Raw genomic sequence first — 14,063 nt, 5'->3', positions numbered from 1 at the left:
AATGTACATATGAAAGACTCTGTCCCAACCTTTACGATCCACTCCACTGTGTCCATGCAGGGTACGTATTTCCGGCTACTGTGGCAGTCGAAATATGGCGCTCCACAGTGGCTGTGTCCCAATTCAGGGTCTGCACGCTTGAAGTATGCATTTTAAGTGCGATTACATAGCTTAAATGGCACCCTAAAAATAAATTGGCTTAGGTCATTTTTAAGAAGTCAAAATAGCCTTTGGTTTCACATTCCAAGCAAAATATTCTCAGATATATGTGGAATTAATCTTTTACTTAGATGTGATTTTGACATAAAACTCCCCATACAGCTCTCTTCCTTTCACCAGCAAGTTGTATTATACTGGAAATTAATATACAAACATAACTATAGCCACACAACACTCCCCTATGGAACTGTCGCTACATAAACGTTGGAAACAAATCAATCTTTATAAAAAAAATGGTACGATAAGGGCATCTGGTCAGTGATGCATTTGTTAAATGATAGAGGTAAATTTTTATTAGAAGATTTCACCACCAATTATAATCTGCAAATAAATAACAACGAATTTCAAAAAATTACTAAGGCTATCCCTCAAAACATTCTATGTACAGCATATAATCTTTTACAAAACCCTGACTATAGATCCCCTGACCTCCCTGAACTCTTGGTAAATGGGCACAACATTACAGCTAACAGTCTAAAAAACTCCCAAATTAGGGAATTATTTACTAATATTTTTTCCCTTATAGATCCAATCCAAATTCCTTCTCACATCTGTTCTCCGGTGATCAAAAGAAAGAGATCGAAAAAATTACCTAAAACTTCCCATTCCACCCAAAGCTAAGGAGGTCCACTACAAAATCCTTTCTGGTATTTACCCTTTCAAAGAATTTCTCAGACGTCGCTTTGCTATTGATAATAATTCTTGCTCTTTTTGTGATGGGGATATTGAATCAACAGAATATTTGTTTTATAATTGTATATTCTGTAAAGCCCTGTGGAATGATGTGCACTACTGGCTCTTTCCAAAGATTACAAACTTACTTGAATTTTCTAAAAACGATATTATCTTTGGTTCTCTAAGAAAAGAAAAGAAGCTTGAAAATGTTCTAAATGTAATAATTATTATGGGCAAATTCTTCATTCACAAATGTCGTTTTCTGAAAACAAAGCCGTCCTTTTTTACTTTTCACAAAGAACTCTGCCTCTTCCTCTCATCTGTTAAATTTATGGACAAAAAACAAACTCTGGTTTTGAATCATATGATTATTGAACTAGATCTGCTAGAAAACCCCTAAGGTATAACGTCTTTTTTTTTGTTTTGTTTGTTTGTTTGCTTTGATTCTGTGTGGGGTTTGTTTTTATTTATTTATTTGTTTTTGTTTGTACTTCCTGTTCATTATCTATCTTCTATATGTTGGAATTCAGCCTGTTCTGATACTATTTCATGTTGGGAAAATAGAATTTTTGTAGAGATTGCCATAATTGTTGTGCATTTCTGTGCAAATGCAAATTTAAAAAAAAAAAGATCGACTTTGACAGCGAAAAAAGAAAGAAAACAAAACAATTCGATTACGTCACCGTCACGCGACGACGGCTGTCCCAATTCGAAGTGTACTCCAAATGCGCCATCGATTTCCCCAAATATCTTTTTTTCCCAAAACCTTTATTTAAACATCAGTACAATACAAAATGGAATTAAACAGTACCACAATAATGGTGTTGTGCTTACAAAAGAATTGTATACCATAGACAAACAGACACAGGAACAGTATTCAGAACCAACAATATAAATATGCTAGGGGGAAAGTAACTGATCAAGCCAAAGAATAAAGTGATTGAAAGAGCTTGATTTTTTCACAAACACCAATAGTTTTTATAGCTTTTGGGTTAGTGGAGTTCTTAATTGAGTTAAGATACTGTACAAGTTCAAAGGAGAATACATAAAAAGAGGGATGTCTTCCTAAACATTTGGACTTGTGAATATGAAATTTAGCCATTAAAATTAACAAGTTAATCATATATCTGTTATCAAAGTTGAATTGTCTTTGGTTTTTGTGCAGACCAAATAAAACATATTTCCAAAACAGTACAAATCCTTTAAATACATTTTCTGAGATAAAAACACATAAACTCTGCCAAAAATCTTGTACAAGGTTACGAAACCAAAAAAGATGTGTAGTAGATTCCTTGGAAGTTTTACAAAAGCTACAGCTTGTATCAATGTCTAATTTGAATTTGCTTTGAAGATAATCTTTAGAAGGATAAATTCTGTGCATTAATTTATAAGAAATATCTTTAATTTTGTTGGTAATTAAAAACTGATTAGGGAGTCTCTGTCACGGCTGCACAGCAGTCGTGTGGTGAATTGAGAAAAGGATCCAAGATGCAGGCACTGACTGGGGTGCGAGTGAATGTTTATTTGCAGAGGTGATAAGGTGACAAAAACAGGAGGAGCAGAGCGGGGAGTAAACCAACCTAAACTGGGGGAAACTAAAGAACTCAACTTAAACCAAACACGCACGGGAGGAGGAACAAAATACACAAAGAAAGATGGCAGAGAGATGCAGACTGAACACCGGGTTAGAATGATGCAGACGGACATGGCATTAAACAGACGATGCGACAGAGAGCACAGGAAAACACAGGGCTTAAATACACGGGGAGTAATCAGGGAATGGGCCACAGGAGGGAGACACAGCTGGGAGCAATTAGGCTAAAGAGACAGGGGAGAGGTAAAACTGAACACACTGACATGAGACATGAACTTTCAGAATAAAACAGGAAACTAACAGACACAGAGAACCAGACAGGACACTGAACTTGACAGGCAGACTCATGAGCAGACACAATAACACCATGGACAGACAGAGGGAACACAGAGAAGTGGGAGCAGGCAGGCAAAGAACAGAAACCTAACAAATGGCAAAATCACAACAGAATACACACTCGGAATGAACAAAAGCATAAGGAAACACAAAACACTGAGTCCTCAGACTCAGGACCATGACAGTCTCCAAACTTCGTTCCACATAACACCATCTGACAGCCGGTTCCAGAAAAAAATAACATATGGTAGCGTGGTTATGGTACTCTGAAATAAAGATCTGATCGATTTATTGTTGTTTTTAGATTGCTTAGAAAAGCAAATCTTGCCAACAAAAGTTTGTATGGGAGATGCCAACGGCCTGTGGAATGAAGTGATATTAGGTTGATTCTTAAACAGCATACAAACCCCTGATGGTATTGATCCAAATACTTTTGTATAATCATGACGATTTATAGCTAAATTGAAATGTAAACAAAATTCTTCATAGGAGAAAAGCGTACCATTCGAATCATATAATTGGTTGACTAAAACAATGTTATTCCTAAACCAATTATCTAAGAAGAGAGATTTTCTTTTAAATAAAACATCCTTGTTATTCCAGATATAATAACTGTGTGGACTAAAGTAGTGCTTGTAAATAGGAGTCCAAGCTAAAAAAGCTTGACGATGAAAAGCAGAGGTTTCTAAAGGGATTTTATCAATATCAAAATTACAAGTAAGGAAAAATTCAGTGCCACCTAACTGATTTCCCCAAATATCAAGCGTGGTCCGGTGCACGCTTCGTGGTCCCATATATCCCAAAATTCATAGCGCGGCGGTGCGTGTGGCTCATTTTGCCGCAAAATACGGCAGAAGGCAGAAGGGAGCGGCCGAAGAGTGAACTGTCAAAAGTAAGTACTGAATATGATGTCACTTATTTATGTGCGAATGTTGAATAATGAAGAACATTAAAACATTGCTGTTGGCCACATGTCGGCAAAGTTATGTGACATTAGTGACGTTTGTACTAACTTGGTTTTAAAGCCTTTACTTCAAAATATCCACCGTTCAATAGTTGACTTTAATCTTACAGAGAATCTTACAGAGAATCTGATGATTTATGGATAATTAAAGTCAGTCATATATCCACAAACACAACAAGCTGAAAGTCAGTGATGCTGCTCGGTTTGCAGTCCTGAACATCACGGTACAAGCAGGATTCACTGCACTGTTAATGTGAGCTGTGTTATATTGCTGCCTCTGTTCGGTGGTGTCGAGCCAAACGCACTTTAACGTGTTTGAACGAGCTGACGGTTCACTCGTTAAGCTGAAAGAAAGATGCTTTAATCACAGCAGTCAAAATCAAATTCAAATTCAAATTTTATTTGTCACGTACACAGTCATACACAGTACGATATGTAGTGAAATGCTTGGACAACTGCTCGTGACCTAAAGAAAACAAAAAAGGAAAAGGCTATGAATAAGATAGGAAATAAATATGAAAAATTAAAAAGGGTAAATTTAACTAGGAAGGAATAGAATATAAATTAAGGTTAAAAATGAAATAACTGTACAACACAAATTAGAATGAAGGGTAAATTTAACTGGGAAGAATAAGATAAAGATAAATATATAAATTAAAGTTGAAAATAAAATAACTGTACAACAAAATACACAATACACAATATAGAACTATATTAAGAATGTATGAAGAAATCTAAATCTAAATAAATATATACACAATAACAGCAGCTGTACAAGTATTAACCGGAAATGAAGAATATAGTGACCAGTGTTGTGCAAAACCAAAGTCCAGAAAGTCCAGTGTGTGTGTAAGAACTGTATGTGTGGGTCAGTACTGTGTGGTGGTGTGATTGAGAGACCGTATCGCCTGCGGGAAGAAGCTCCTCCTCAGTCTCTCTGTGTTGGTCTTCAGGGAGCGGAATCGCTTTCCTGACCTCAACAGAGAGAACAGTCTGTTGTTGGGATGGCTGAGGTCCTTCACGATCTTCCTGGCCTTAGTCCAGCACCGCCTGCTGTAGATTGAGTGCAGGTCAGGGAGCTTGGAGCGGATGGTGCGCTCAGCTGACCGCACAACCCTCTGTAGAGCTCGTCTGTCCTGCATGGTGCTGTTCCCGAACCAGGTTAAGATGTTTCCCGCCAGGATGCTCTCTATGGTGCACGAGTAAAAGTTCCTGAGCACCTTGGAGGGCAGTTGGAAGTCTCTCAAGCGTCTGAGGTGGTAGAGACGCTGTCGGGCCTTTTTCACCACGGTGTTGATGTGACAGGACCATGACAGGTCCTGCGTGATGTGAACTCCGAGGTATTTGAAGCTGTCCACTCTCTCCACTGGGCACTCGTTGATGACGGGGGTCTGGTAGTTCCTCTCCTGCTTAGTGCTGAAGTCCACTATCAGCTCCTTTGTCTTACTGACGTTTAGAAGGAGGTTGTTCCTCTGGCACCAGTTCTCCAGATTCCTAATCTCCTTCAGGTAGGCCGTCTCGTTGTTATCAGAGATCAGGCCCACCACGACGGTGTCGTCAGCAAACTTGATGATGGTGGTGGAGCTGGTAGTGGCCACACAGTCATATGTGTACAAAGAGTACAGCAGGGGGCTCAGAACACACCCCTGGGGGGCTCCAGTGCTGAGAGTGGTGGAGGCTGAGACATGTCCGCCCATCCTTACTGCCTGTGGTCTGCCAGTTAGGAAGTTGGAGATCCACTGACACATAGATGAGCTGAGTCCCAGATGCTCCAGCTTGGTGGTGAGTGTGGAGGGAATTATGGTGTTAAATGCAGAGCTGTAGTCTATGAAGAGCATTTTAACATAATTCCCCCTTCTAGTGTCCAAGTGAGTGAGTGATGTGTGGAGGAGATGAGAGATGGCATCGTCTGTGGAACGATTTGGACGGTAAGCGAACTGTAGTGGGTCCAGTGTGTCTGGTAGTGAAGAAATGATGAAGTCTCTGACCAGGCGTTCAAAGCACTTCATCACTACTGAGGTGAGGGCTACAGGGCGATAGTCATTGAGAGAAGCAGGGTGGGGTTTCTTCGGGACAGGAACAATGATGGACTCTTTGAAGCATGTGGGGATCACCGACTGAGATAAAGAGATGTTGAATATCTCAGTGAACACAGGAGCTAGCTGGTATGCGCAGTCTCTTAGGATACGACCTGGGATGCCGTCTGGTCCTGCTGCTTTCCTGGTGTTCACTCTCTTGAAGGCTCTCCTTACTTCATGCTCGGAGATGACGAGCACGTTTCCGGTGCTGGCAGTATCTTCCTGTCTGCAGCCGTTAGCGCCGCTAACACTAGCATTGTTGGAGACCTTAGCTGCAGCCTCGAAGCGAGCATAGAAAGTGTTCAGCTCGTCTGCCAGAGTCACGGCCGCGTTCGTCATACCGGTTGTTGGTGCTTTATAGTCCGTTATTGTCCTTAGTCCCCGCCACAGGCTCCTAGAGTCACTCTGTTGGAGTTGTGACTCTAGTTTCCTCCCGTAGCGCTGCTTCGCCTCTTTCACCGCCCTCCGCACGTTATATGACGCGGCTTTGTACGGGTCCATGTCCCCCGTCATGAGTCCCGTGTTGTAGGCAGCGGTGCGGGATCTCAGAGCGTCGCGGATGGTTTTATCCACCCACGGCTTCTGGTTGGGAAACGTTGTGATAGTCTTTGTCTCCACGGTATCATCCGCTAGTTTCCCGATGAATCCCACAACCGCTTCCGTAAACACGTTGACGTCATCGTCGGAGCTGTTTCTGAACATGCCCCAGTCTGCGTCATCGAGTGCGTCCTGTAACGCGGCCACCGATTGATCCGTCCAGCGCGCGACCTTCCTCTGAACCGGAACTTCCTGTTTCAGCCTTTGTTTGTATTTTGGGATGAGGAAGATGGCGGCGTGATCAGATTTGCCAAACGGGGGGCGGGATTGTGCCTTGTAGCCGTCCTTGACCGTAGTGTAGCAGTGGTCCAGTGTCCTTTCACCCCTGGTGGGGCAGGTGATGTGTTGATAAAAGTTCGGCGCTGCGCGTTTGAGGTTGGCGCTATTAAAGTCCCCCGTCACAATAAGCGCAGCGTCCCGGTGTTGTGTCTGGTGCTGTGTGAGTGCCTCATGCAGCTCGCATAAGGCGGTGACCGTGTCCGCTTGTGGTGGAATATAAACGGCACTTACAATGACCGATGTAAATTCCCGAGGTAGATAAAAAGGACGACACATGATGGACAGTAGTTCCAGATTTGGTGTGCAGGAGCGTGTGAGAGGAACAACGTTCGCACTGTTGCACCAGTTGTTGTTCACCATTAAACACACGCCGCCTCCCCTTGACTTCCCCGAGTCCCGTGTCCTGTCCATGCGGTGAACCGAGAAGAACTCGGCCGGCTGGATGGCGTGGTCCGGCACCGCTGGGTTCAGCCATGTCTCGGTGAAGCAGAGGAGATTGCAGTCCCGAATGTCTCTCTGGAACTTTATCCTGGCCCTGAGGTCGTCAAGCTTGTTCTCCAGTGACTGGACGTTGGCGAGCAGGATGCTAGGCAGAGGTGTGCGGTGTGCACGAGCTCTCAGCCTGTTCCTGACGCCGGCTCGCTTCCCTCTAGGCCGCCGCCGCTTCCCTTTGTTCTCCCTCGAGATCTCACTCGGCCAGCTCGGATCCGGAGTTAAAAACTTCGAATTGTGAGTACATTGTATACCAATAGAAACAAGAGTGTCACTGTCATACCTAATGTACCCAATGGTGATGATTTTGCCGATTTAGAAACGCTGAAAACTAACTTAAAAAACAAAGACAAAGAAAAAGTGGTCGGAGCAGTCGTGACGGCAGCCGACCTCACCGGCGCCATGTGTCCACTGCACCATCTGGAACTCTTCTTGTTTACACTCGTAATAACACAAACACTAAATCCTGCTTCTCTGTGCTGTTGTGTAGCAGTGTGTACACCTGAGACTGCCACCTGTCTGTCTGTCCTGCACTCTCTCTCTGTTTCTTTCTCTCTGATTGTGGAATAAAAGTATGAACATGTGTTTATAAGTTACACTTGTGTTTGAATCCTGCAGCTTATCACACGTTTGATTTCCATGTGTGACGACTGCAAGTGTCCAGAGTGAGGACAGACTGAGGGACCCACTGCTGCACATCATCTGTGAGGCTTTGCACCCCTGATGATCCACCAGGACAAACTCAGCAGTGTGTGAGGAAGAGGAGGAGGAAGAGCCAGCAGCAGCTGACAGATGGAGAGAATAGACAGACTGTTCCCTGTTTGTGAAGGACTGCTAGGAAAGTTTAACATAACTGTCTGTGCTGAATCAGTCTTATTAGGTAATGTTCAAATAATGTGATCATCCCAGTGTTTCCAGTGTGGGAGAAAGTACTCAGAGTACTCAGGGCCTTCAAGTTACACACTATGAAAGGCAGCAACAAGTTTAATGTTCAGAAACCTAAAGTCTGTATCAGCAGCAGAATGGAGCTAAAATAAATGTTGGTTTCAGTTCTATGAAGCTTTGAGTATTTTGGATCAGTAGCTGCTGTGTTTGTTGCATCATATTGCTGTAACTGTTTATATGCTTTATATATTCTGAGCTAAGTTGATCTATAGTGTTACAGTGTTGGGGTGTAACGGAATACATGTACCGCCGTTACGTATTTAAAATACAAAATATGAGTAACTGTATTCCGTTACAGTTACCGTTTAAAAAGGTGGTATTCAGAATACAGTTACTTTGTTGAAATAAATGGATTACACTGCGGTACTTTCCTGTTTCATATTGTCGCGGGTCAGGACTGTTTGGGTTTTGTTTGACAGCTACGTTCTGATGTTCCAGGCGGCAGGGTTACGGTTGCCATGGTTACAGGGCGACGCTCTCTCTCTCTCTGCGACTGTGTGTTTCCTGGGTGAGAGAGCGCCTTTTGTTGTTGTTGTTGTTGTTGTGCTAAGCTAACAGGCAGAATACTACAAGCATAGCTCTAAAGAATGTAGCATCATGGGCAGTGTAGTCCGTGCTGCAGGGAGAATGGACTGCCATACACGTTATGGGTCTGTGAGCGAGAGGAGGGAGAGAGAAAAAGGGGAGTGGAAAGGTAGGAGTTGTCATCGAGGAAAAACGGGAGCTGGAAGCATGTAAATATAATAATAACCACTTCAGCCAAGAAGAGAGCCTGACGAGCCCAGCTGTAAGTAAGCTATTAAGACTCGACTGTACGCTGTGTTCGTGTTTTCCTCCGAAAACAATAAGTTCCGTTGGAGCCTTTCAACGCCTCTCTCTGTCTCTCGCAAGAAAAGTTGACCCACACAACAAAGTAAAGCTATTTTTCAGCTACGAGCCGACAGGGACCCCGCCGTATTAGTCAGAGGTCCCTTTACTACAGTTCGGAGTCGCGGACCTTCAGTAACAGTAATAAATCACAGCAATAGTACATTCACGTTGTTGTAAAAAGCATGATAATATATTAAGTAATCCAAAGTATTCAGAATACGTTACTTACTGATATCTATTCTGTGCGACTTACAGCAGTTATGACATGGTCTGATTTTCTCACCCAATAAAGGAATATTTAATATATCAGTCTACTCTTCATTCTATCAGACACAGTTATCACAGCTCGTACATTTTCCTTTTTACACATGTATGTAAGCATTGAGCCAAATGTAATAATGTCAACGTATTAAAAGAACAATATATTTGTCTCTTATGCATAATACATCTGTATATACACTGTCAAAGATACTTGTCTTTGACTGAAGATTTAAGGTGATAACTATATATGAATAACTGCAACTTGAATCTTTGGCTCACTGCTGTAATATATATATATATATATATATATATATATATATATATATATATATATATATATATATATATATACTATAATATTGGCCATATTATATTTACATTACCACAGTGAGATGACTTTAGTCTCATGAGCAACATTAACTAATTGTCATTTACTAGCTAATCTTAAATGACTGTTCAGCACAGACATGAAGCCCAACAATCATGTTTTACAGTCCTGTGGTCTCAGCCTCAGATACTCAGCTAATCAAAGTGATGTCATGACAAAAATGAATGACCAACAAAACATTTTTCTCCTTCATTTCTGTCAAACAAAGCTGAATGTAACGTGTGTCGCGGTTAGTATCATGGTTGCTAGGCAACCTGAACAGCGCGACGAAGCGTATACCGTCCCATTTCACAAGCCTCTCACTTCCGCACTTCTCGTACTTATAGTACGCACCGTACGTAGTACGCGTAGTGCGCGTACTTCAAGCGTGCAGACCCTGAATTGGGACACAGCCAGCCAGTGGCTGCAGCCAGACCCTTCTCCTTGATTATGGTCGCCACGCAGATACTTCCGGTTCACAGCAAAATGCACCCATAGTGCATTGCGTTTGACCGTCATCACAACAGGAAGTGTGGAATATGGCAATAACAGCTTCATAAATCATTGTGTACAGTCTGGCCAATGGAAGACACCAGATAACAACACAACCGCATTAGAAAGATACCGACCACACGACCAAGGCTTTCCCCCGAGTTTTAACCCCGTGGACCGTCCATCTATGATGGAACGGGCGATGGAGCAGCTCAACGTACAGCTCAGTCGATTGACCCGGTCTCTTCGCCGGGCCAGGACCGTGGAACTCCCGGAAGGTAGCGATGCAGTATGACCGAGCATTCATTTATTAGATAATGGACAAAAGTGATCTCCCCATCAGTTATTACGTGTGTGTGTTGATCGGTGCAGGCACCAATGCTGCTTGGAAAACGTAGTTTCCCTTTGTAAAGATTCAAAATGACACAAAATTCAGGTTTTTATTTCAGTTTTATTTATAACGCGCAATTTCAAAACAACAGTTCTCTCAACGCGCTTTATGTCGTGTGGCCAAGATTTTACACTGAATCCGCAGCAATCAGATGAAACAGGAGGAGACTTCCAGCAAACGCAGGTGTAGGGAGGGCAGCCAGCTGCTGTGGCCTTTTGAGAGCCAAGGGAAGGAGAGGACAGAGCGCCCACAAACAGCAAATGGGACCAAACACAAAGTAGAAGCATCAGGTAAAGTACAGTCAGGTTAATGACATGCAAAGGACAGAGGTAATTACATCAGGACTGAAAAGAGGCACCTGGAAAAAAAATACTCGGGGCATAAAGTGCCTCGAATTGAGAGTTGTTGTGGTTTGGCGCCATATAAGTAAAACTGAAATGAAAAAAATAAAATAAACAAAACCCCAGATGAACAGCTGTTTCTCACGTGAGTGAGAGGGTGAATGCAGGCATCAACTACTGTCTCTCCAAGGTAACAGGTGCTTTGTGCCACTCAGAGCTGTGCTGTTCATGATTGGTTTGGCAGGCGACTAGGTAAAATACATGTAGTGAAACAAATGATTTTGAGGGGAAATAAACAACAATTTGCTGATGACCTCGCTCTGAACTTTATTTAAGTAAACCTTTTTTGTTGTTCATGATGGAATATCACTCACCTTTCCTAGCTTTAACGTGAGCAATGACAGCTGACGCCGAGCCTGTCGAGGCTAAACGGTTCCACGAGGATGAAAACGATGTCGGTCATGTGCTAATGGTTTCAGTCACCTAATTCCAGCCCAGCTCAACTCCTCTGGGACATGTTGGACTGTGTTAGACACAAGTGAATGTTTTTGGAAGGATTGTTTTATCCCTCCAGTGGTGTTCCCCTGGTATGTTACACGTCATATTAAAACGAAAGCTTTTCAAGTAAATGTTGTACTAAATGAGAAAACAAATAAACGGTCTCAGTACAGTAATGTCACATAAAAAGGTATACATGCAATTAAACTAAGACATCAAATAAAGTTCCTTTTACCCATTTTCCAGTAGGAAACAATTGATTTTTGTAATCAAGTCATTCAAATTCCTTGATGAATCGTTGCTAATAAATTGTAATGTCTTTGTCAGGTGTTAGCTTTCACTGATATTTTCTGCATTATTTTCACCACAGACAATGAGACAGCGGTGTACACACTCATGCCAATGGTCATGGCAGACCAGCACAGGTACACGTGGAGCAGACTGTACTCATCACTAATTCATTCACTTTTATTTATGTGCTCGTTTTGGCTCACTGTGCATTAGATGGAAACGTATATTATGGTATGTCTGCTTACTTTAGGCAGTAGTATACTTGCCACTGCACATCTAATCTACGGCTGCAGAAGGATTGACATGTTTTTACATGTTCACTCCTCCCTCAGATCAGTGTCAGAGTTGCTGCTCAACTCCAAGTTTGATGTGAATTATGCTTTTGGACGAGTGAAGAGGAGTCTGCTACACATCGCAGCCAAGTAAGAGAGACTTTACAGCTGTAATCACAAATGTAACTGTGACATTCAATTCGTAGTTACTTACTTTGCTGAATATTTTCAAAGAGTTCTTTAAAGTAGTCCTTTTTAAACGATTTCTGTTTCAAAATAAACTCTAAACTGTGGAATAAGTTGTGCTGTAAGTCCTGTTAATGTGATGCTAGCAGAAACCTGTCCAGCTTGCTGTCACTGGTTCAGTCTCTGGTAAGCATTTAGTGGAATCAAAAAGTAACACCAAGGCCATAAGTAGTTCCCACTTTACGTCTGCACATTTCCTAGTAATGGTGCTTGCTCAGTGAAATACAGTGCAGTGAAAAAGTATTTTCCCCTCTTAATTTATAATTTATAAAGTCCAAACAACTTTGTCCCGCTTCTTAAATCATGAGTCGTTCTGACAGAGTGAAAAAGATCTAAAAAAGTAACGTACCACAATCACAAGTTTGTCAAACAGATGACAAACAGTCTCTCATTCAGTGTACATGCAGAGAGTTGCCTAGTCTGTTGTTCTGCACTAAATACGCTGTTTTCTGTGTACAGCTGTGGCTCATTGGAGTGTCTGGTGCTGCTGCTAAAGAGAGGAGCCAATCCAAACTATCAGGACATCTCAGGCTGCACCCCTCTGCATCTTGCTGCCAGGAATGGGTGTGTTGCTGTATTTAATCTGTTTATATGTTCATTTCTGATATGTTGTCTTGTTATATTTACTACAATACACCTTTGTTCATGTCAGGGTGTCTCAATACTGGACTTTTAGCTCATGTGTTACAGGACACTTTGTTTCTCATCATGCTGTTCGTTTAGGTGGAGCTTCATGAGAGATTTCGAATTGCAATCTTCTCAGTGCTACCAACCATCAACCTACTGTTTTCTATTATAGATAAGCTGACTACCTAATGTTAAAATAAATCATGACGTTTCTTTTTGTGTTTTACAAAGTTCAGGTGTTGTCAAGTGACGTCTTCAGTCTGAATCAACTTTTTGGGATTGGTGCTGTAAGGACTGTTTATGAAATGCTGAGTGGAACTGAAGAAACTGGATGAATCACTTTCTTTTTCTTTTTCATAAGCCTTTATCTTTATGCATATTTACTTCTAGTCGATGGACCTTAAGATGGCAAAATCTGAGTCATGGGGTTTAAATCTGTAAAACAGAAAGGCTGATGAAAGACCAATGACAACCACAAATCTGTGGTCAAGTCATGTATTAAAGCGTTTCAAGCATAAATCAGCGATTTATCAATATTTCATACCAGAATCTATTTGTGCTTTAGAAACAGTCCCTCTGATCATCCATGTGAGCAAATGTTAACCTGGCTGCCTTCTCAATTTAAACGCAAGTCTTTAAAATAAATCCTACTACTACTAATATTGTTACTAACATTGCTATTATTGTTGTTAACATTTGTAACAATATAAATTTTTATTTTTACCTTTTAGTCTAATTACACTTTTATAAAACAAGCCACAAAAGATTCAACATTATAATAAAACAAAAAATGAATGTAAAGAAACCAAAACACTACATGGAACAGTGCAGGCTAACCTTGTTTAACCGTAGCTTGATTATTCTCTCACTGACAAACCTGCAGAATAAAAGAAGCCAGAAGTGCACAGGAGGAAGATGGTCGATCACAACAGTTGGGGCCACGTCAACCCGACATGTAGTCACATTTCTCAGGTGTTGCAGTTCGGGTTACGTCGAAGCTCATGATGTAGGGTTTCCTGTTACAATGTTACAATGTAGATTACTGGCAGAAATCTAAATGAAGCCTTAGAGGTGCAGGGTTCACTCTTACAACTTTTTCTGCTTCGCCTGGAGCAAAATGTGTTTCCTTATATAAAGAAATGGAGGGACATGTTCTTATATAGTGCTTTTCTACTCTATCAGAACACTTTATACAACTTGCCTATTCCATCCATTCATGTCAATACTT

The 14,063-nt window shown here is 41.6% G+C and overlaps 1 protein-coding gene across 2 annotated transcripts in view; it reads left to right on the top strand.

Annotated features, from left to right (window-relative positions):
• The first annotated feature begins 10,168 nt into the window (after nucleotides 1–10,168).
• Nucleotides 10,169–14,063, top strand: part of hace1 (HECT domain and ankyrin repeat containing E3 ubiquitin protein ligase 1) — a 28,980-nt gene continuing 25,085 nt past the window's right edge. The window contains exons 1-4 of one of the 2 annotated variants that reach the window (XM_080896889.1): nucleotides 10,169–10,447; nucleotides 11,770–11,824; nucleotides 12,023–12,112; nucleotides 12,668–12,772. In XM_080896889.1, the coding sequence (XP_080753015.1) occupies nucleotides 10,357–10,447; nucleotides 11,770–11,824; nucleotides 12,023–12,112; nucleotides 12,668–12,772 (341 nt within the window). In that variant the 5' untranslated portion in view covers nucleotides 10,169–10,356. The remainder of the gene's footprint in view (nucleotides 10,448–11,769; nucleotides 11,825–12,022; nucleotides 12,113–12,667; nucleotides 12,773–14,063) is intronic. The other variant, XM_080896888.1, reaches the window with a different exon arrangement.

Source organism: Rhamphochromis sp. 'chilingali' (assembly GCF_963969265.1).
Source record: "Rhamphochromis sp. 'chilingali' genome assembly, chromosome: 11".
Classification (NCBI taxonomy): Eukaryota; Metazoa; Chordata; class Actinopteri; order Cichliformes; family Cichlidae; genus Rhamphochromis; species Rhamphochromis sp. 'chilingali'.
This window is presented reverse-complemented; position numbering and strand designations above follow the sequence as displayed.